The sequence below is a fragment of the Ambystoma mexicanum genome, chromosome 2p, assembly GCF_040938575.1.
Source record: "Ambystoma mexicanum isolate Mex_15411 chromosome 2p, UKY_AmexF1_1, whole genome shotgun sequence".
In the NCBI taxonomy this organism is placed as follows: Eukaryota; Metazoa; Chordata; class Amphibia; order Caudata; family Ambystomatidae; genus Ambystoma; species Ambystoma mexicanum.
Genome location: NC_090923.1, coordinates 1,010,767,842 through 1,010,791,319, shown reverse-complemented (window position 1 = coordinate 1,010,791,319; position 23,478 = coordinate 1,010,767,842). Strand labels below are relative to the sequence as shown.

The 23,478-nt window shown below is 48.4% G+C and overlaps 1 protein-coding gene across 2 annotated transcripts in view; it reads left to right on the top strand.

Moving 5' to 3' along the window:
- Positions 1-23,478, top strand: part of PCNX3 (pecanex 3) — a 1,956,057-nt gene that overhangs the window by 340,690 nt on the left and 1,591,889 nt on the right. For both annotated transcript variants that reach the window (XM_069644841.1, XM_069644840.1), the window contains one exon: positions 3,075-4,718. In XM_069644841.1, coding sequence (XP_069500942.1) covers positions 3,075-4,718 — 1,644 coding nt within the window. The remainder of the gene's footprint in view (positions 1-3,074; positions 4,719-23,478) is intronic.

Below are 23,478 nucleotides of genomic sequence, written 5' to 3'. Positions count from 1 at the left end.
GATATAACCATCTGTGCTGGACGACGCGCTTGAAAGGGTTGGGCAAAGAATTCTAAGTGAAACCTCCTTGCGGTTTCCCTGAACCAGGCATCTCCTGATAAGGAGTTCCACGCTTGTGCAAAGAGAGCTATCCTCTCTCATGGCGTTTGCGGCGCTTGAGCTGCAATGCTTACTTTGACTTGTTGAGCTGGGTATCTTGCTGCCCTTCTCCAGCCGCAGCCCCTTCCTCTTCCTCTGGAAGGGAAGAAGGTGTCTGATCTATCCTGCCAGTGGGAATGCTGGTCTCTTAATTGTTGGGGCCTTCTGTCGAAGGAGTAACGGCTGCAGGAATGACTCCTGCCTCGTCCAGCCCATGAAAAAACCTTGGTGGAGAAAACTCTCTTGATTGATGCCTGCGCCTTATCTAAGGTGGTAAGGGTTCCTACATATTTGGACATCTGCTTTACGAAGGGGTCGCCAAACAGCAGTCCCTGTGTGGCTGTGCCTGATTCCGTGTTGGCGAGTTCCCCGAGCTTGGGGTCAATCTTCATGAGAATGCCTTACCTATGCTCTGCTGAAATAGCGCGGTTGGCATTACCGAGCAAACATAGCCCTCTCTGAGACCATCCAGAGAGACTGGATGGGCCAATTGGCTTCCCAGTGTCTAGAGCTCTCTCCGCCAGATCCATTATTTTCGCCAAGGGACCTGTGATATCTAGTACTTTGTCCTGGCAAGACCTTCAGGCTCAGTCGATGCCCTTCTTTGGGTCCTTGCTGTTCATCCCCAAAAATGTAATCATCTTTGCATCCAGTTCTGGAGTAAGGGCTACCTTTCCTGGGATGTCTGGGCGGGGGCATTCTGCTCTGAGTCTGGCTCTGACCTTCTTCTCCAGGGGCCGACAAAGCCTTGCTTGAATGTATTCCATAGCCCTGGACAACAGAGCCCAGTCAGATAACCTGGGTTGTGTTAGGTCCTCTGGAACGAACATTCCGTCAAGAGCAGAATGCTCGCTAGGTTTCTGTTTTGGAATGGGTGCTGCCACATTCCCAGATGTGCTGGGTCTAGACCCAATGTCCTGCTGATCCTCCTCTTCTGAGGTTTGAGGACATAGATCATTGAGATACCCCCTCTTGTTCTCATATTAGTAATCCGTGCCCTGATGATACTCCTCCGGGCTAGAGAGTCTGGCACCCGCATTGTCTTCCTCCGGTGAGAGGGCCTGGGATCGGAAGGGGTCTCCTGCTGGTCAAAAAGGCTTTTTTGAGCCTGCAGAGGGCATCCGTGATGGCGGTGGTGGCTGTGGTTGAGGCTGGTTCTGCTTTGATCGGGGGTCAAAGAGTCATCTTTACTCTTGCGAGCTGGAGTACGTCCCCCTTCAGAAGTGTTCTTTCTCTTCTGAGTTCTCTTTTTCTCCTGTTAGGGTGCTGCCCTTAGGTGGGATTCCATGTTATCCAAGCGCTGTTGGATAGGTAGCAGCCTGTCAGACACTGCTTTTTTTGATGGTAGTCTCCACTGAGGAGCCCAGCACTCTTTTAAAACTGTCTGCCGTAGCCATATCCTCTTCCTCATATACTTCTTCTTCCTCCTCCAACCATTCCTGATCAGCTTAGGGAGAGTATTGAGCCGCCATGTGTGTTGAGGTAAAATTCCACCTCTTTTTCATTTTTCTTCTTTTTTTGTATATCTGTCAGTGGGTGTGATTCAGCCTTATCCTGTCTTCCTACACTTTATTTTAATAAATCAGTAATTATTGCAAAGAAATCGAAAGAATCCTCTGTTGACAGTGTCTCCGGCCCTCGCTGTACGTTAAATCCTTTGAATTGAAAGGAAATGCGACAGCGAGCACCGGAACAGAGTAAAGGACCAAAGGGGTGAGGCTTCCTCTGCTGGTGTGTTTTGAAGGACCAACGAGGTCCTTGCCTGATACGAAGCCTGTGCGCAGCCTCCTACGCTCCCTGAAGGTAAGAAGGTGTGGGAGGAGGGGCGCGGGTGCCGGGAAAAAGGTAAAACGCGTGTGAATCGTAAGTCTCCACTAGTGTAATGAGGGGTTCCGACCCCGCTGCAAGTCAGCTGGCGTCGGAAGATATAATCCTGCACAGACTCACTGAAATGAGCCACCGGAGGCTTCGCAAGTGAACGCGAGCCACCTCTTGTGGGGTGTGAACTTTCCGATACCGCTGTTAAAATCAGCTGATGTCGGAGAGAGCGGGCCGTGAATATGATCGCGGCCTGACTGGAATATCATTACAGAGACAACGGTGACACAACAGTGCAGTCAAGAGACTATCAATAATAATACCTTTAAAAGTGCTAACGCTTCCTATAAATATAATGAACATAAAATGAGTAAACCAATTTCCACTTATCTCTTGCTGTGAGCAGCAAAGAAAGAGGAAGTGGTTCAGATAGCTGCTATTTAGAGAGATACTATCCATGCCTCATTGGCTGTTTCAGTCACGTGTTCTGTGACCAGTTATTGACTTCACCTAAGCCTTCTGGGAAACTGAGTTTTATCTTCCCATAGTTTTACCTCAATGGACACTGTTGTTTAATAGGTTTAAATGGTTTATTAAGGGATTTCTGCACCCTTTCATGTCATCACTACTATAACTTTGGTGCATAAATCTTGCTGCTTGAGCTTTCTCTACGAATTTGAATAAAGAGAAGCATAATGTGAGCCTCCGGTCTTGACATAGAATTGAAGGATTAGAGTGGAACCTGCTTTGACCTGAAATAAAGGGGTACTGTCCTGGGGCAGAAAAGCTGTACTGAAAATATTGTCTTAACTGCTCTAGAATCTGCTGGAAGGATGATTTCTACTAGGCGTTAGTGGGGTGCCTACTGAAACCTTACTACTTCAAAACGCTCCTTCTGAAGCAAGTTAACCATGTGCTTTGTATTTCAATTGAGAAACAGTCTGTATTGATTTTACTGAATGTCAGCTGTTAGTGCATGCTAATGAGAGGGAATTTCATTAAAGGGGACAATTACTGGGGAGGTCAGAGGATTTTAAGAAAAGGGGATTGCAAAGTTATTTGTGGATCGTTGAACTGAATAAGAGCATTTTCTCACTGTATTACTTTCTCTGTTTCAGTTGGCGATTACCAGCTTCGGCCTGTTGGCCTCACTGTGCCAGGAGAAGTGCCATCTCTCCCGGATCTAGAACAGTACGGCCCAGCAGTTCAAGGCAAAAGGCTCTCTACCCTTCCCATCCAAAAAACCCAGTCCATACAGAGCACGGACTCCTCCGATCAGTCACCAGTGAGCGGGAGGCCACGGGAGAGCCGGTCACCGGCTGTGTCAGCACTTCAGCCGGCAGTGAGCTGGCATGCTAGTGAATCGGAAAGCATCACAGATGCCCCCATGAGCCCTCTGATCAAGAGCAGTCTGAGTGCGGAGCTGAGTGAAGGCTTCCTCAACTTTTCTATGACAAACAGAAATATATTGAGGACTAGTAGCCGAAAAGAGAAACGGAGATCTGGCAATTACAAGCCCTTAGACCACAGGGGCTCCTCAGAGGGCTTTGCAAATGTGGTCCCAAAGACAACTGGATCCTCAGACAGTTGCTTCAGTGGGACAGACAAGGAGACCCCCAGCACCCTTAGTAGTTACAAGAGTGAGAAGACCAACTCCACACATCTTGATAGCCCATCCTTTGGTCATTCTGGTGGACCAGCCGGCATAACTGACCCAGAGCATCTAATGTGTAAGCACACCTTACATAATAAAGAGGATGGAGAGGAAAGTGACACAGATGCACTGTCTGATAGTGAACTCCTGAAATCCCCGGAGCCTGAGGAAGAGAATGGGGGACTGCTGAATGACTTTGCCAGCCAGAATGATGACACACAGAATACTTTGGAATCCTTTGACACTGTGATTCAAGCAGAGCCACTTCTAGACAACGCAAATGAGAATGTTGTTGATGACGGGTTAAAGAGGACAGAATCTCATATGGGCAGGGATTATCAAAGTGAACTCAGGCCAGAGGCCATGGGAAAAGGGACTGGGGGTCTTGGATTCTCTGAGCCCATCTTGGCAGCGCTGGCAAACTTGCCTGAAATGGAGCCAGTGGTACGGCCTAAGGACTTAAACCTGTTGCGGCAAGGCTCAGGGCACAAATCCAGCAGGCGGAAGCCCTCCCGCAGGCATGGAAGTGGTAGCTTTGACTGTGCTTATCACCAGGAATATGCACCTGTACGGACTATACTGGATGCCAAAGCATACAGTGAGACGTTTTTTGAGGACGAGGATTCCAGTGACGGTAGCGACATTAGTCGAACTTCCAGTATGCGATCTCAACGTAATTACAGTAGTGACAGCTCCTCCAGCACCTCATGCTACTCGCCAGAAGTTGAGCGACAGAATGTCCAGCAGCGCAAAAGGCAGGCCCCCAAGGCAGAACCAGACCCTGCTAATCCAGAGGGGGGCCCAGCCAAAAGGACGTATGCCCACAGGACGTCAAGCGCTGCCAGTGCAAAAACACATGCACGGGTTCTAAGCATGGATGGTGGGGCATCGACAGCTGCAAACCTGGGAGACTCATTAAAGCCATCAGGGACTGAAGGAGGGAGGGTTCTGACTTTGTCCAAGTCTGACCTGGAGGATAGGGGTGGGGATTCCTCCACCCAGGAATGCTTTGCTCACCGATTGGAATCTCTGGGGGGATCATGGGGTCATTCAGCGAATCAACCGGGCTGGAGGGGAGAACTTTTGGAGGAGGGTGCCATGGGAGGCGGTGAGTCTTTCTAATGATTATTACAACTATGAATTTTCTTTTGACTGTGCCTAGATTAGGCCTCAAAATTTGCACTCATCAGTTGCTAGTGCTTGTTAATGTTTGGTGAGTACTAAATTGTGTGCGTTTGCAGAATTGAGGTGACAAGTGACTTTTGCCTTGCTAGTACCTTGCTCCTGATTCACCCCCTACATTAATAGAGATTAAACAGACCCTTGAAGGGCAATTAGGAGGACTATGAACATGGAAGTTCAATGGGTAAAGGCATCACCTCAGTGAGATGCATACCTCGTAATGATAATGTGATTTCCTTAACAATGGTAAAAATGATTGATTCAGCAATGTGCACCCCTGTGGCTGTAGGTTAAATTCTGGCAATTGGCCACTGCATTAATGGACAAAGTTTCATCACTGTCACCTTAAGTATAAGAAAGGAGGGAGACATCCCTGGCGACATCACAAGAGAACATTGTGAGCATTAGCAGCAGAAAGAGAAAACCTAAAACTTGCATCATGTGTTTGAGTGGACTTTAGAAATAGCCTATTTGTGCCATACATAGTATAGGAAAAGAGAATCAGATATGTAGTAATTGAAAGTAGGGACCCTCAGGTGGGTAGAAGCAGGTTCCTTTATTAGTTCTTGGTTGATAGGTTACAAGTACAGGTGAAGGAGAAGGCCCACCAGTCCCCATCACTGAGGTAGCTCTAACACAGAGGTATGGGAAGGGGATACAAGATACTACACACCACCCTTTCTTTCACAGCAGAAAACGTACACAGGGATAACTGGGAAGGATACACACACGCCTCTCTATCAACCAAACACAGAACCAGAGTGATCAAACTAAACTCGGAGAGAGAGCTGCAGAGCAAAAGCACAACAGATGCTCTGCTATCTAGTAAGTGGTGAGGAACAGATAGAACTAATAGAACAAACGCCCCAAATGGATAGAGAGAACAGGGACTACATAGACAGAAGACCCATACAGACACAATGACAGGAGAGGAAATACCCACAATCAGGACCACAATTCTCTGGCGGCCACAAGCAATACCAACACCACTCTTTATTTTTTTAATTTATTTCTAAAGCGCTTGAACAAAGGGCGCTGAGACTGACCAACAACACGCAAAATATAAAAACAGGCAGTGGATCAGAGATCAGGCACAACATTATAGTTCTCTATTTAATTTGAAGAGGAATGTTTTCAGTTTGCGTTTGCATCTGGGGAGGCTAGGGCACAACCTCAGATCATGGGGTAGGGTAGTCCATAATCATGATGTAGAGGTTGGAAAACATCCTTCTTTTACCAGCTATAGTCTTGCCTTAGGGATTTGCAGTAGGCCTGTGATGTTGGATCCAAGGCTGTGTCTGTCGGGTAACCATTTTAGCTGTGCTGTAAGATATGATTAACTATTTCCATGAAGGCATGAATGTGCAATGCATAGGGTACGAAACATGACCCGTTTTGCTATAGGCAACCAGTGTAGTGATTTCCGTGCTACTGATACATGATCAGCTTTGTTTAGACCTACCACAACCCTCACTGCTTTGTTTTGAACAACTTGTAGGCAGTTAATTTCTCCTTTCCCAATGCCTAGTAGGATACTGGCACAGTAGTCCAGATGGCTGCCTATGATTAACTTAGCCAAAGCGGCACAACTCAAAGCTTCAAGATACGGCCTAATTTGTGCCAGGAACTTAATGTACTAAGATAAACTTGACACTAAGCTACTTATGTGTGACCCCATTGAGAGCTCTTGATCAATAATTACTCCCAGTGTCTTCACTTTCTTGAGGGTGGGAAGCAGGCAGTCTGCAATTGGAAAGGAAGAGTAGGCCTGATCTAAATTGCATAATTTAGGAGCAGTCCACAAGATCACGATCACTGTTTTGGAGTTGTTTAGGGCTAAGCCATTATGCAACATCCAAGAATGAATTTGGTTGTACGTGGAATTGATGACCTAAGTGTCTCTGATGTAGTCGCCTGTGAGTGGGAAAAGACACTGAGTATTGTCCGCATAGTTAGCATAACTAGTACCTTCAGCATCTAATTGATCAAACAATGTGATCATAAAAATATTAAAGAGATTTGGAGGAAGACATGATCCCTGTGGCACGCCACAGTTTAAGGAATACCTCTCTGCCATGGCATCCTCACGGAAAACTTTAACTGTACAGTCTGACAGGAAAGCACTCAGCTAACAACTTGTTTAGTGAATGAGGCTTGCTCTAATAGTCTGCTAGCCAGTGTGGGTTGATCTACCAAATCAAAAGCAGCCGTAAGATCAACAATGAAGTGTTGCTCTTATCCATGTGTAGAGGTATGTTAGTCTTTAGATCGAACAGAGTAGATTCAGTGCTATGTGCACTCCGAAAACCTGATTGCTTAGGGCATGGCATATTATGTGTACTCAGAAAATCCTGGATTTGACCATGTGCTATCTTTTCTAGAATCTTTAGGAGAAAGGGGTGAGTTTGTAATCGGGTGATAAATATCCGCCACATAAGGATCCAGCGATGGTTTCTTTAGAAGAGGAGTGATCCATGCTTGTTTGACATCTGTTGGAACCAAACAATCTCTGAAAGAAGCATTTACAAACTTTGTAATAAGAGGGGCAAGAGAGATGGCACACAATTTAACTACTTTGGCAGGGCAGATAGCCCATTTGCCACTGGTGGGTTTTATCCAATTTTATTAAATCTAGGACCTCTGCTTCAGTCACCTCCACAAATTTAAAAAGTTTAGGAGCATATGGCAGGTGACTGGTATGAACAGGGGGCGGTGTGGTGTTCAATTGAGCAAGCTTGGATTCAATGGCCCCTTTGATCATAGTAATCTTGTTGCACATAGCATTTTCGATTTGGGTACACCTGTCAGAGTCTTTCATGATTGTAGCGTTAATTGGACAGGGGTCTTCGACCTGTTTTAAGTTCCTTGGTGTCTGAAACAGCACTCTTAATCCTGTTCTCATATAAGCATTTTTTGGCGGTACAGATGGCATCTTTGTGCTCCTTTGCTGCATAGGCGTAGGTTGACTTGTCATCAGGAGATGATGTTTTTTGCCATTTCCGTAACGCCTTCCTTTTCTTATATTTCAGATTTCGGATTTCTGACTAGCACCAGCTTTTAGATGATATTGAGCCTCATTCCGAGCGGGGCGGTAAGGAATTACCGGTAACAGCAAGGAGACGGGTGCCGGTAATCCCTTACCGCCCATTTCCGAGGTCCCTTAGCGGGAGCCTCAAAGAAAGTGTGGTCTGACCACACGTCCTTTACGGGTCCCGCTAAGGGACCAGGGCGCTGATAACGGGCCTGCTATTCGTGGGCCCGTTATTAGTGCCTTCCCCATTCCCATTGAGCCCTATCAGGGCTCAATGGGAATGGGGAATGGTTGGTTCAATGAGGAGTTACCGGGTCCTCCAGGGTCGGAATGACCCGGTTAGTCCCCATTGAACCAGACCGGACTCGGACACGGTATGGGAGGCAGCCATGATGCTAATAGCACCATGGCTACCGCCCATCGCGTGATGAGGCCCATTGTCTTTTACATTCTTTGCTTCTGGGGAGCTAAGCTCTCCACAGCTTTGGTCATCATCTCATTGTATGCTGATGACATTTCGGCTGCTGAATTATACTGAAAAGGGTTATTCAAAAGAGGGGCAAAGAGAGGAGCTAAAGTCACTGGAATGAGTTTTCGCAAGTTACGACAAAGCAGCCCCCTTGTGATGGTTTATCTTTCTTTATGGTTGAAATCGATGGTATTTCAAAACATACAAAGCTATGATCCGACCATGGGCATGGGTTCACTTCAACCCTATCCAGCCGTATTCCATGTGAGGCCACCCAATCAAGTATTCTGCCACCGGAATGAGTTGGTTGCAAGACATGTTGAGTGAAACCAAGATTTTCCAATGCAGTGTCAGTTGTTTTTGCCAATAAATCTATGGTGTCATGAAAACCTAGATTAAATCCACAACAAGGACCACTTTAGATTTTTGTTAAAGGGCGGAAGAGATCATTTCACATAAATTAGATACAAAGTCTGGCGTAGGATTGGGGCGGATGATACAATACATATAGGTTAAGTGTGGTGTTAGGGCCAAGTTCTAGTTTGACTAGTAGGATTTTGCAGTTCGGGAGTTCCACCAGATTAACCTGGCGAACGGGTAGATTATTCCAAGAAATAAGCACCACCCCTCTGCCTTTGCCACATAGTGGATCTTTCCTAAAAATCTTGTAGCCGTCTGGCACTGCTAGCATTAAAGAAGGCCCTGCTGCTGAATGAAGCCATGATTCTGATAGAGTACAGATATCGATATCCTGCTCTACAATATAATCCGCCATTTCTATGGAGTGCTTTATCAGAGATCTGGTATTTAGAAGTAGCCACCTATTATTGGTAAATAATGATTGTAGCCCTTTAGCAAGCTTATTTTCTGCCTGTGAGTCTTTAATTTCCCTCACACTGAGGGACAACTGCTAGTGAACAGTTTTAAATGTTGTTTATAACTGTATCATTGCCGGCGTGGATAATGCCGATTTCATCACTTACACCCGAAGTGGGTGACCTGTTCAGTCCCTCAGCCTAGTTCGACGTATCCCTCTCTAACAGTACCGAGAGCTAGCAGACAAATGTGTATATAAGTGTCTTAATAGGACAGCCAAAGTGTGCCGGGAGGGGACTCACCAGTATAACAGATGCGTGTAAGAGGCCCGTAGAAGCCTGGACGAGAACTGGCGAAAAACAGCCTCTGCATGCGTGCCGCTGAGGAAGCTACAGAGCCACTAGACCACCAGGGATATGTAGTTCTTTGTAACTACATGCAAAAGCAGCAAAGAAATACGCTCTTTGAAGTACAATTTCTCGTGTTGGAATCCTAGTTCAAATCTAGGTGGAATTGCATGAAAATTATGACTCCTACAAAGCCTCAATAATGGATTTGGCAAAAGTGCAAAATTCACACAAATACTTTCTCACAACATGACATTTCATTCATTCAGCCCGGTCCCTCAACGAATAATGAAAAAGCTCTCTGCATACACACAATTTAACTAACCATAATATGGAGTCAAGTTAAAAAGATGAACATATAGCAGCATGCACCATATCAATGTGTGCATGCAGTGACTAATGTCAATTGCCTGCATTGTCAAATATTGGCTATAAACACTGCAGTAGCATGCACCATATAAATGCGTGCATGAACCGACTGCTGTCATTTCTCAACCTCTTTTTTACTCTAATATTTAAGAGGTAATTCCCTGAAATACTGGACCCCACAACACCATCACAGAATATATATACCTTCTTTTAGATACCCCTTAGGATAAAGCAGGCCACCATATACCTGCATCACAAATATTCGCTTAACCCACATCCTTTTTGCTGACCCATGGGAAACCCAGTGCATCATCACGTCTTAAACAATCCTCAGACTGCAATTCCCATCTCCGTAATACTTAACCTACCAACGTACTATATGTGCTGTATACTTATACATCCAAGATGACATTTGCCCCTACTAGAAACACACACACATACAATTAACAATTTGGGCTCTTTTAAAAAAGAAAACCTGTGACATAGTTCACTTTATCCAAATGTGCCACCTTTGTAGCATTATTTTTAGTTCCAATCAACATTTGGTAGGCATTCCTTTTTTTTTTTTTTTTTTTAAATATGACACTTTCCACTTCTAGCCAAAAGCGCAACCTTTGTTATTTCATATCAACATTTTGGGCACCTATTTGTTTTAAATGTATATGACTTGTGTCACTTTAAAAACAAAAAAAAATGCAATTAATACCTTGCACCCTTTGATGCTACATAGCATAACCTTGTTACCATAACTTTGGTCACATTGGTTATGTTAGATAATGCGTGTCATTAATTTACCGTCCCTAATACCATTCCTTATAATTATGACACAAAAATACCTGTAATTCCGTATCAAATCCTAATGTGCTTTTTCTAGCTCCCTATAGCATGGTATAACATGGTCGGTTAACATAGTAAGTACTGTTCACTGAAAGAAAATATTTGTCCTTTTTCATTATTTGCAAAGCATGACCGAACACTGATAGTCTGATGCTAATATCTATTACTCTTAAAAGCACTCATAGTTCCTTAGATGGAGTCCACCTTCCTAATAAATTACGCCACCTATTTTATGGGCATACTTCAATAAATGATGGCAGCTTTGGTTTGACATTTCCGTTTGCTCAGCACCATTTATTCCCTCCTTGGGCCATAACAATCTTCATTTAACTAAATATCTGTAAGTCAGCTGACTTATAAGAACATTTCAGTACGTTATACCGTGACTGGTCATTCCAACACATATCTCCACAGCAACGGACATCCCTTCTTTCCTCATCGCCCATTCGCAATCCACATTTCTTCCCGTTGTGCGTAACACAACATCCAATCCAGGTCCGATGCATTTTATTTCCTTACACAACATCAACAGTGAGGGTCGCTGCATGCCCATGTGAGAGGGTTCTTTTTTCTGAATCTTCCTCTTCTTTGATAACAAACTTGTCTTCATATGGTATTGCCAGACGGCATCTGCAAAGTTTAACAATGTCACCAGTAGCTCCGAAACTCGCAAGGAGCACGGATCTCACACCACAGACAAATGCTCAGCAAGCGCTGCAGCCGCTCCGGCAGAAACCGGTGAAACAGCCAGATGAGCTGGTGTCTGTCACCATGGGAAATTGTTCCTGTAATTTCTAAATTAACGCTCTGCTCTTTGAATAGCAGTGCACCTTTTTAACTTTAAACAATAATTCCTCATTATTTATGCCTTCCATACATTACTTTTACTTATTCTCATGTTACTGGCAGTTCAATTGCTTAATCAGGGATATAGGTTTTCAGTAGCCTCACCTGCATTGCATTTCATTGCAATTTTACCTGCCTCTCTGATTCACCGTTACTAGCAGCACTCTCCTTTACAAACAGCGGACTTAAATTCGGTTGGAATTATCAGCCGCCTGCTTTGCTGACCGCACGTAACATCTTCTTGTTATTCCAGTTTCTTTTAAATAACAGCGCTCTGCCCTGCTTGAAGAGCTTTACCTTTTCATTAGTTATCCCAAGAGCCCTTTAATTATCTAGCGCTTTGGCATGCTTACAGCATTTACCTTATCTTGATGTCACCCACGGGTGGTGGGGTCTCCTTTCCCAGGGGCGGTGGGGTCTCCTTTCCCAGGGGCGGTGGGGTCTCCTTTCCCAGGGGCGGTGGGGTCTCCTTTCCCAGGGGCGGTGGGGTCTCCTTTCCCAGGGGCGGTGGGTCTCCTTTCCCAGGGGCGGTGGGTCTCCTTTCCCTGGGCCGGTGGGTCTCCTTTCCCTGGGCCGGTGGGTCTCCTTTCCCTGGGCCGGTGGGTCTCCTTTCCCTGGGCCGGTGGGTCTCCTTTCCCTGGGCCGGTGGGTCTCCTTTCCCTGGGCCGGTGGGTCTCCTTTCCCTGGGCCGGTGGGTCTCCTTTCCCTGGGCCGGTGGGTCTCCTTTCCCTGGGGCTGTGGGTCTCCTTTTTCTGGGACTGTGTGTCTTCTTTTTCTGGGGCGGTGGGTCTTCTCATCTGGCTGTCCTCTTACACAGCTCCTTAACTGCATGGCAGGTCAGTTTCCAAGGCCCCATAAGAACCACTTGTCGCCAGTTTAGTAATTCAAAGTCCGGATGCTCGGGTGGGTAGGAACAGGTTCCTTTATTGGGTCTTAGTCCATAGGTTACAAGTACAGGGGAAGGAGAAGACCCACCGGTCCCCAGCACCCATGTAGCTCTTCCGCCTGTAACTCCTGGAGCCTCTTGGAAGGAGGCTTCCATCGATGCATGCATGCTCATGACATCACAGCTACAGGCTCACCAACACTGAAGTTTTGTTAAAAACCAGCATTGACAGAAAGCCAATGGGTTTAGCTTGTGTATAGGTATTAGAATGGCATTTGTCAGCCACTGCTATTGCAGAACCACGAAATCCCAGATAATCACACCATTTTCCACCTGTTTCAACCTTATGACTAGGTTGTGCCATTATGGCAGTGCCTGGCAAGTGCCTTTCCTGTGCCTACACAAAGGTCAACACTGTTGGCTTTGCCAATGCTTGTTTTATATTGATCTCAGATCATGGGCTTTATTCATTTGACCTTTTGGTTTAGTGATTTTACAAGGCAGATGATAAATATCTGTGAAAATAGGCTCCATAAACAGTTGTGCAATGTGTCTTTTGCCAGTAGACAGATGAGTGATTCGCATCCCATCAAGTTGAAGCCAAGTCCAATTAAAAGTTAGATTCTACTGGTGAGTAATTATGCCCCCAAAACCTCTAAATTATATGGTTGTGCCTCTGTCCTCATCTCGAACAACAAAATACATTTGGATTCTATTAAGCACCCGTGCCTGAATTCCCAAGTTTTGCAAGCAGTCCAAATACGTTACTATTCACTTAAAAATCTTGAAAGTAATTTTTCCATTCCTGGAGTTTCTTGAGAGTAAAATTGAAAATTGTCCAGATCCTGCTCTGTTATAGAATTTCAAATAATAATCTGCAACAAATGCAGATTGCAGCAGGACTCATGATGACAAAAGCACTACAGCATGAACATAACTTGCCCATAGTGACCTTAATCCATTGGCTATCAGTTTCAAAACCAAATTTGATCTTGTTTAGCTTCTATTCTGCATTAAGCCTTCTATATTGTAGGTTGCAAGTCCTTAGTGGTTGTCTGATTAAATATATGCAATAGTTTAATTCATGTTGAAAACATTTTTTTTAACTATGTTTATTGATATTAAACCGGAAGGGACAAGTCCAAGTTAATCTCTTCTCATGCTTACATAACTTTCAGTTCCCCCTCCCTCTCTCCATCCTCCCTCCTGCGGTCCAGCAAAGTTACACAACCATAAAGGCACAAAATAGAGTTACAACGTCACTCTTAACCCAAGTCGAGCAGCTTCAGGCGTTGAGGGCACCGTTGGACTCTAAAATATTCCTTGAGGAATTCGAGGACTTGCCCCCAGTCCATAGTGAACCAAGTCACTTTATTGTTCATCGCATACGTTGCCCACGCAAGCACCACACATTCTCGGATATTACGTAGCCAGTCTTGCAGAGTGGGAACATCTACCCCTTCCAATGCTGTGCTATAATGAGCTAAGCAGCCAAAGTAAGCACTGTTCTTGCCTTCCTCTGCCCCCTGGGTTCCTCCCCCAGCCCCCCGTCATCCACCCCTATTATCACCTTCTCTGGGGACACCCGCGCGGCATCCCCGAATATTGCCACCTAGGCCTCCCGCACTTCTCTCAAAAATGGTGCAACCTTTGGGCATCTCCACCATATGTGAGACCAAGAACCATCCCCTCGCAACCCCTCAACACACAATTTTGATGACTCAGGGTTGATCCTATGGAGGCGGACCGGCGTATAGTGCCATCTGAAGATCCGTTTATACCAACATTCCTGTAATTGGGAAGACTTAACCACCCTTGGTACCATTAACTAGATTCTTTCCCACTCGCTCCTCTCCAGCTCCCTCCCAACCTCCCTCTCCCAGTACCCCATATATGACCACGTTGCTCAGGGAGTGGCAGCAGTCAGAACCTTATACAGGCCGGATATTAGGCCCCCTTTCGACATTGTCACAAAATATTTTTTGAGGGGAGTGAACTGGCGCATTGCAACCTTCTTGATGTCTGGGTCTAGCAGCCAATGCCTAATCTGGAAATAATTCATCCTTTCGGTTTCCTCTACCCCAAACAATGTTTACAATTGGGGAAGGATTGTACTGTAAGGTCCTGGAACATGTCTCCAAGGATGTGGCATCCCCCCTATTGCCAATGTTGCAAAAGCCCCAAGTTCCATTCCCGGCGAGAAGGCTGGGTGAATATACAGAGGGGTAAACTGGGACGGAAACGTGATCTCATACCTTTTGACTAGGGCGTCCCATGTATCAGCCACAAGCTCCGTTATGGAGCTTGAATACAAATGCTTTGGCATGTGCAGGCGTTGGAGGCACAGAACTTCCCTCCGATCCCTTCTCGCCACCGCCCTGTCCATTGCTACCAATAGCTTCTCCCCGCTACCCGAGAACCACTCCCTAATGATATGGATTTCTGACGCCTCATAATATTGCTGAAAGTTGGGGAGCGCCAGCCCTCCCTCATGCTTAAGGGACATCAGTAGGCCACGACTGAGTCTCGGTCTCTTACCCTCCCACATTAAATCACTGGTAATTTTCTATAAGTCCTGTAAAAAGCTGTTCGGCACCGCCAAAGGTAGGGCCTGAAAGAGATAAAGCAATCGTGGGAGCATGACAATCTGAACTGCTGCGATTCTGCCTCTCCGGGAGATCCTATGGTTTTCCCATTTATTAAGGTCTTCTTTGATAGAGGATATCATAGGTGGGTAATTTGCCTGAAACCACACCGGGAGCTGGGATGTTGTAATAACCCCCAGGAACTGGATCCCCTTCCGGCTCCAGATGAATGGTGAGGAGGTCTTCAGTTCCTCCAGCTCTCTTCCCCTTACTTTGAGGTTGAGCAACTCTGACTTACTACGTTAATCCTCAGGCCTGAGACATCCCCAAACTCCGATAGGTTTTTCCTCCCAAGTCCCCACTGACTCCCCGGCTTCATAAAGGACAGTAGTATGTTGTTGACAAAGGCTGACGCTTTATGTTGGGCTCCCCCAAAAGGAACCCTGGGTGTTTCTCATATACACTGCGTAGAGCAGGGAGGACAGGGGGCCACCCTGCTTGGTCCCTCTGCTTAATCTAAATCACCTGGCTAGTGTTCCATTGATAGAGAACTGCATTGATGGGGTGTTGCAATTCGCTTGGACCATTTGGATGAAGTCCCCACCAGACCCATCTTTTGCATTACCTGAACAAGAACGACCATTCCATACCATCAAAGGCCGTCTCGGTGTCGAGGGAAAGGAGGACTGCTGGAAGCTCTTTCATATGGGCCTTCTCCACCAGGTGCGCAATAGACTTAATATTTTCAAAGGTTTGGCTCCCCTTCACGAACCCTGACTGGTCCGAGTGGATCTAATGCAGTAGGTGCCCCTCCGATCTGTTAGCTAATATACTCCTATGTCCTGTCCCCTTTCCTCCATACTTATGGACATCTCTCCGTCCTGTGGGACGGGACAGGAGTACTTTGTAAAAAGCATCCAAAAATGTTTTCCCAAAATTTGTCCTTCCTCTCTTTCTTGCGCGGGGCCCGGCACGCGGCCGTAGCCCCACCCACATTGGCTCCGCCCCACGCATCGCCCATCTGTCCTTTTCTCTGCTCATTCGGGACTGGACACACTTGCATCCTTAGAAGATTTTCTTCCCTTTTTTCCTCTCTGGCTCTTGCTAGCGATCGTGTACTCGTCTGTCTAAGTCGTTCAAACTAGACTTTCCAGATTGTTCATCCTGTCACCGACGCTTCGCAAGGGCGGATCCCCATCCTCTTTGTTTAGAGTGTTTGGGTCCGGATCACCATGGGGACTCCTGTTTTTACTGCGACTCCCTTTCGGTCCGGGCACTTCGTCGGTTGGAGCGGTGGGAGGAGGTGTTCCGACAAACTCCTCCTTCGCATTTTCAGGCATTCATCGACAAAAAGAAGAAACGCCCGGTAAGTTCTTTACTTTTCAGAGCACGCCGGCCTGGGGGATACCTTTCCAGGTTCCTCCCGGGCCAGGAGGAGCGTTGATCGCTCTGTCACCGGGGATTGCCCTGAGGTGCCCGTTGGGCCTAATAATTGCACCAGAGTTTTCTCCGAGGGTCTCCGTAAGGGGCCTGTGGATACCGGAGCAAGCTCTGAGGCCCCTCCTGTGGGGGCTGTTTGTAGACCCAGTTCTACTGAGTTGTGGGGTACCGGAGCTCGCTCTGAGGCCTCTCTATCGGCTTTCCTCAAGAATAAGACCTGGGTGTGCCCCGACGCCTTGGTTGGGCTTGGTGTCTTCGAACGGATATTCGAGGCCTGCGCGGATAAGGCAGTTACCGGACCTTCGTCCGAGGTCCCTCGTACAGAGGCTAAAGCTACCAACATTTCTTACATGCCTGACAAGGCCTTATCGGTGAAGGCTGTTTCTCACCGTTCCCGCTCTTGCGACGACACCAGATCTGTTGAGGAGACAAAGAAGGAAAGTTCTTCTTTTACTGGCAGTGCCGAGGTCCTTCCTGGGAAGGCTAATTTGGCGGTTGGTATGTTACAGAAACATTCCAGGCCTCATAGTACCGGCTCTGCCGGGGTTTCTTATGATAAGGCTAAAGTTAAGACCCCTGATCCATTGACGGGGACCCCTGCCTCACTTCCTCACGTGCCGCAGTTCCCCTCAGGCGATGACAAAACGGCGCCTGTTCCCGCCACGACCGCAGCAGCCATTTTGGGTGCTACCCCTACAACTACGCCATCGGCCCTAGGTGTAGGGCTTGGTTCCGTGGGTGAACAATAGAGTTCCTTGTGCGCATCCTTATCGGCCAGTTTGATTGGAATGCCCAGATGCCCCTTCTGCACAATGTTTCGTTGCATCCGGGGTCAGCACCTTTGATTTATGTGGATACGTCGGTGGAGGGGCCGGTGTGGCACCCTTCCCCGTTACGTCCCTGGAATTATCCTCCTCATGAGAGGTCTCCTCAGGTTCCAAAGCAGTCCCCGGAGGACGCCATTTTCAGTAAATTTCAAACGCTCATGCGTACTGACCCCATTAGGGAATATTTAAAAGGGCTTTTTAGGGAGATATGTCCGCCCGCGCCTCCGGCTCCACCCGTCCTCCGGTGGTTCCCCCGGCGCCTCCATTGCCTACGGTGCCTTCCCCAACTCTTCCGCCTTTGCCCCCATTTTCCCCCGCGGACAAGGCAGCGCCGGACAAGGCTAAGCAGGATCCTGACCTGTCGGATGATGCGCAAGGCGATCAGGAAGAGGACCTGCCCTGCTCTATTAGAGCTTTTCATGACTGGGTACTGGACATGATGTGCTTCTTAGATGTTCCGGTGCCTGAGGCACCCGCTCCGCAGGAGGGCGTGCTTTCTGGGGCGTTCACCCTGTCTCCTCTGGAGCATACCGGCCTGTTCTTGCAGAAGGACATTCTGGCCGAGGTCCGCAGGGTCTGGGAAAAGCCACACTCTGGACTTTTCGTCAATAATAAAATTGACACGCGATACAGGCTACATTCTTCGGAAGAGGTGGCCCTGTCGTCTTGTCCGCCCCTCTCCTCCACAGGGGTGGCTGCGGCCACTTTGCAGTCCAGGCCTGCCTGCAGCATCCTCTTCCACGACGGCTACTCAGGTTCTGGGAAAGGGGGATAAGCTCCTTGACTCCCTTGGGAGAAAGTTTTCGCCAACTCGGCCTTGCAGCTCAGGCAGGCCAATGCCAAACTGGTGTTAGCGGGGGCTAATATGCAGATGTGTAAAGGTCTGTCGGAGTTTGAGGAGTTCATCCCGGTCGAGAAGCTGGAAGACTTTAAGGCGGGATTATCCAACGCCAGGGTCTTGGCCCAGGATCTCCTGGAGGCTGCGGCTCATCACGTAGACATCTTGGCTCGGGGCCTTATGCTGGTGGTTGATACCTCACGGCAGGCGTGGCTACATGCCACTAAATTCTCAAAAGAAGTGCAAGACAAGGTGTTGGACCTTCCATTCGATGGTAAGGAGCTCTTTCATTCCACAACAGATGTAGAGCTCACCAAGACGAAGGATAGCACTTGTCGGTCCTTGTTAAGACCCCTTTCAAAACCCAGAGACCGTTGTCGCAAAGCCGACCCTCCTCTGGCTTCAGGGGCTTCCTTGACCGGAAATCTCGCAGACTGGATACCCCTTTGGGGAATAACTGCCGTAAGCAACAACAGACTCGGTTTTTCTCCCGCTCCTCAGCCTCCTCCTCAGGTTTAGAAACAAAATGAGGGTTCTCCGTGCTCGCACGAGACCCCGGTGGTAGGATGCATTGCGTCTCATTGGGAGGCGTGGCAGACCATCACCGAAGACAGATGGGTCTTGTCAGTCGCTCGGGCGTGCTTCCGCTTACCTCTACCCCATCCTTCAACCCTCCTTTTCAGGTCTCGGGCTCGCCCTCCCTCAAACCCGAGGTTCACAAACTTCTGGCTGTGGAACCCGTTCCCCTCGGAACGGGGGGAGGGCTTCTACTCCCGGCTGTTTACGGTGCCCAAACCCAACCAGGCTGGCCTGCGCACCATCCTAGACCTTTCCCAGTTCAATCTTTTCCTACCCCAAGAGAAATTCAAGATGATCACGCCCAACCATATATGGTCCTCCTTGCAGATGGGTGATTGGCTCAGTGTGGTAGATCTTCAGGATGCGTACATGCATATTCTGATTTGGAATCCACACAGGAGATATCTCAGTTTCTCTTTGGGAGAGGAGCACTTCCAGTTTCGAGTGCTTCCTTTTGGCCTCAGCTTGGCGACGCATGTCTTCACGAAGATGTCGGTGATTGCGGTCTATCTTCGTCTGCAGGGTATCCATGTGTATCCGTATTTGGACAACTGGCTCTTACGCAGCCCTTGTCCGTTGAAAGCAGCGGGCAATCTTCAGTCTCTCCTTCAGCTCCTGTTCCATCTTGGGCTGTCGGTGAACTGACGGAAATCTTCCATGACGGTCTCGCAGGACTTGATTTTCCTGGGTTTTCGCTGGAACACGATCGACTGCAGAGTGTAACGGACCGGGGACAGGATGGCGGATCTGTTAGCCACGTGTCAGATGTTTGCGCAGTCAGAGAGCATGTCGGCCTGGTGGTTCCAGAGGCTTCTGGGCCTCATGGCCTTGTGCGTGTTGGCTCTTCCTCTTGCTCGTCTCAAGATGAGGCAGTCCCAGATGGCTCTTCAGAGTTCTTGGCGTCAGGCTGTGGACCCGGATTCCAAGTTGATAATGATTCCGGCTTCCATGAGAGTGGACCTGGAATGGTGGTCCTCTCTCAGCAACCTGTCGGTGGGTGCAGGGTTTCAGGACTCAGCCCCTAGGGTGACGATCACGACGGACTCCCCTCCCCCCCCTCCTGGGGTGGGGTGCGATGTTAGATCCTCTTCAGGTCTCGGATCTCTGGTCGCCTCAGGACAAGCTCCTCCACATAAATCATTTAGAGCTTATGGCGATCTTCCTAGAGCTCAGGGTGTTCAGACCGATCATAGCCAACAAGGTGGTCCACATACGCACGGACTATGTGGTGTTGATGTATTACATCAACAAGCAAGAGGGAACCAAGTGCCCCCTCTCTTGGACCTGTCCATCCAGATTTGGTAGTGGGCTGTGCTTCATGGTGTTTGGCTGCTTGCAGTGCACATCCCGGGCCAGCTGAATGTCACAGCGGATGCCCTCAGCCGGCGGACAGTGGTTAGCTACGAGTGGGAGTTGAAGGCGGAGGTCCTCCCATGGATTTTCTTGCGTTGGGACACACCAGAGGTGGACCTCTTCGCTACGGCAGTAAACAAGAAGCTTCCTCAGTATGCTTCCAGAGGGGGGCTGGGAGCCTCCTCTCTGGGGGATGCTCTCGAGATTCCATGGCACAACATGAGAGCTTACGCCTTCCCGCCTCTGCCTCTAGTCCATCGAGCAATTTAAAGGCTGAAGAACTCGGTGAACTGTTCCCTTTTACTCATAGCCCTGTGGTGGCCGGCCAGGTTTTGGTTCTCAGAAAGGTGTATCCGCCCATCAGGTTACCAGTGACCGCCGATCTTCTTCATCAGGGGGAACAGCAGAGGTGGCACCCCTCCCCACAATCGCTCAGCTTGGCGGCATGGTGCCTGAGTTCATGTCTTTTGAACATCTTAACATGTCTGTGGATAACATTCGTATTATCCAGGCAGCCAGGAAACCCTCGACTAGATCCCAATACAGAAGTAAATGGCTCAGGTTCTGTCATTGGTGTTGGGAAAAACAGTTGGACCCAAGGGGGGCTACGATTGACACGGTGCTGTCCTTCGTATCCTTCCTAGCAGAGTCGGGTGTTCACGTTCTGTCATGCAGAACTTACCTTTCAGCGGTCTCCGCTTATCTTTCTAAGGACCAATGTTCTTACTCTCTGTGTAATCCAGTGGTTAAGAGGCATTTTGCAGACTTGACACGCCTCTACCCTCCAATTCGTAGTCTGCACCCGCCGTGGGATCTAAATGTAGTCCTGACGGCGTTGTGCCATAAGCCTTTTGAACCAATAGCCACGGTGGACCTCAAGTACCTATCCTGGAAAGTGTCCTTTTTGGTCGCCGTTGCGTCAGCGAGGCGGGTGAGTGAGCTCCAGGCCTTGTGGGTGGAGCATCCCTTTTTGGTCTTGCACAAGGATAAGGTAGTCATACGGACAAATCCTGCTTTCCTGCCGAAGGTGGTAACTGAATTTCATCTGAATCAGTCGATCTCCCTTCCGGTCTTTTTTCCGAACCCTACCTCAGAGGCAGAAAGGGTTCTGCATTGTCTCGATGTCAGAAGGGCTCTTAAGTTCTCTCTGGACAGAACTTCTGAGCTTAGGAGTTCTTCTCAACTGTTTATGACTTTTGGTAACCCTCAGGGTAAGCAGGCGTCTAAGGCGACTATTTCTCAGTGGATCGCCGCCTGCATTACGGAGTCTTTCACCGTCCAAGGGCTGAAACCTCCTAAGGGTATTCATGCACACCTGGTGCGGAGCAAGGCAGCCGCGGTTGCTTTTCAGAAAGATGTCCCCTGGGAGTCCATCGCTAGGGCAGCTACTTGGGCCTCCCCATCTGCTTTTTGTAAGCATTATTGTCTTGACATGAGCTCAAGAGCTGATGCTCAGTTTGGTCAGGCTGTGCTGAAGAACCTTTTTCAGTAAGGGGTATTTCCATCCACCCGTAGTACCTGTTAGGAGTGCTTGGGAATCTCCCATAAGTCTGGAGGAAAGTCGACGGGACATAGGAGTATAACCAGGTTACTCACCCTAATGACCACCTTCTCCTACTCCATAGTCCCCTTTCCTCCATACGGCTGCCCGCCGTCCCCTCTAATAAGGTCCCTCTGTTATTGCTAATAGGTCTCTGACCGGGCGATAGAAAAGGACTGATCGGTGATGCGCGGGGCGGAGCCAAGGTGGGCGGGGTTATGGCCCATGCTGGGCCCCGCGCTAGAAAGAGGAAGGCCACATTTTTGCCAAACATTTTTGGATGCTTTTTACAAAGTGCTCCGGTCCCGTCCCACAGGACGGAGAGATGTCCATAAGTATGGAGGAAAGGGGATTATGGACTAGGAGTAAGGTGGTCACTACGGTGAGTAACCTGGTTATTCTCCAACATGGGGTCTGGCATGGATTCACATGCTCATGAATATTCCCTGTCGTCAGGCTGGAAATCATCGGTAAAAGAAGAAACAGTTTCATTTTCACTTAAAAACTGTATTTCTCCTCTAAACCAATCACTGTCCTCTGGGTCATACTGCTCCCATCCAGTGGCACTTCTCTCTCTGAGCTCCGCTACTGGCAGCCATCTTCAGATTTTTACAGCACGCTTCAGTGTTGAGAGTCCTTGAGTTTGCTCTCTGCGCTATTTGTACCTTTTTGTTGTGTTTTTGATGGAAAAAGTTCTATTTTCTGTTTCAAAGAAGCCTGTGTGCTCTTTTCTTCATCTGGCAACCGCAGGGACTCGTTGTTGTTGAAGTCCCGCACCCCTCAAGGGCCAAGATCGAAGATTCTACAAGGCCTTTGGTCCTACTTCGCGCCCTCGGACCATGACTGGGGAGAAGGAGGGAAGGTCCATTTTCTGGCCCTGCACCAAATGCGGGCTACGGAAATGTCTTTGTGGAGGACAAGCACCTTCAACTCCTCTACTGCCTGCACCCGGACCACAAGGAAGTAGAGTGACAGATATGCCTTGGTTTCTGCAAGAAAACAATGAAGGACAGGCATAATAGGCTGGCAGCATTGCTTAACGCCACAACCTCTGACCTGTGCTCCGAGCAGGCTCATGCCTCACCCAGGACCGGCCGGTCCGAGGAGCGTTCTTTTAAGTCCATTGAAGGCACCTCATCCCTGGGAGCCCAAGATAAGGCCAAGAGGCGCAAGTCTGAGTCCACTGGGTTTGGCGCGGAAGGGGATCCCAAGGTGGATATGGCGTGATCAGCATCACCTTCTGCCTCCATTGTCAGCCGACAGTCCAGTCATCTACCCCGGCTAATCTATGTGAGAAATCCGAGAAGCCGCGGATGGAGGAGAAGAAGGCTGAACAGCCCAAGCAGGCTCAACCAGCACAGGCAAGGATCTCATTGGCGACTCAGTAGACAACTGTTACTGCTACGACAACTAAGCGTGCTGATCCTGTGAGGATAGCCCCCACGGCTTAGAAAGTGTCCCTACCCCCAATGTGCAACACCACCACAGTGACTTTGGGAAAGTCTGCAGGCACGTCAGAAGGGGTGAAACCAGCTCAGACCCTGGTTCAAGACCCTCAGGGAGGAAAAAAGTGGGAGTGAGGAGGTCCAGCCCTCCCAGGCCGTCGCCCAAACCTTGGAGGTCTCGTCCACGGACGACGAAGATGAGGAATCCTTGCCTACAGTCCGAGGATGTTGAAGAGGAGGAGGACGACGACAGTGCAGGGCCTAGTTTTCCTGTTCTGCCTTCTCAGCCAAGGGACATTTCCTTGGATATTCTGTCGACGCTGGACACGTTGGTGTCAGAGATCCAGATAGTCGCCGATCAGCACGAAGAAGAGGAAGTGTCATCTGAAGCCCCCGTTTCAGCCACCTGCAACACCACATCAGATCCCTTCTCCCCGGCAGACCCGGACACGGGTACGTATGAGAACGGATATGGCTA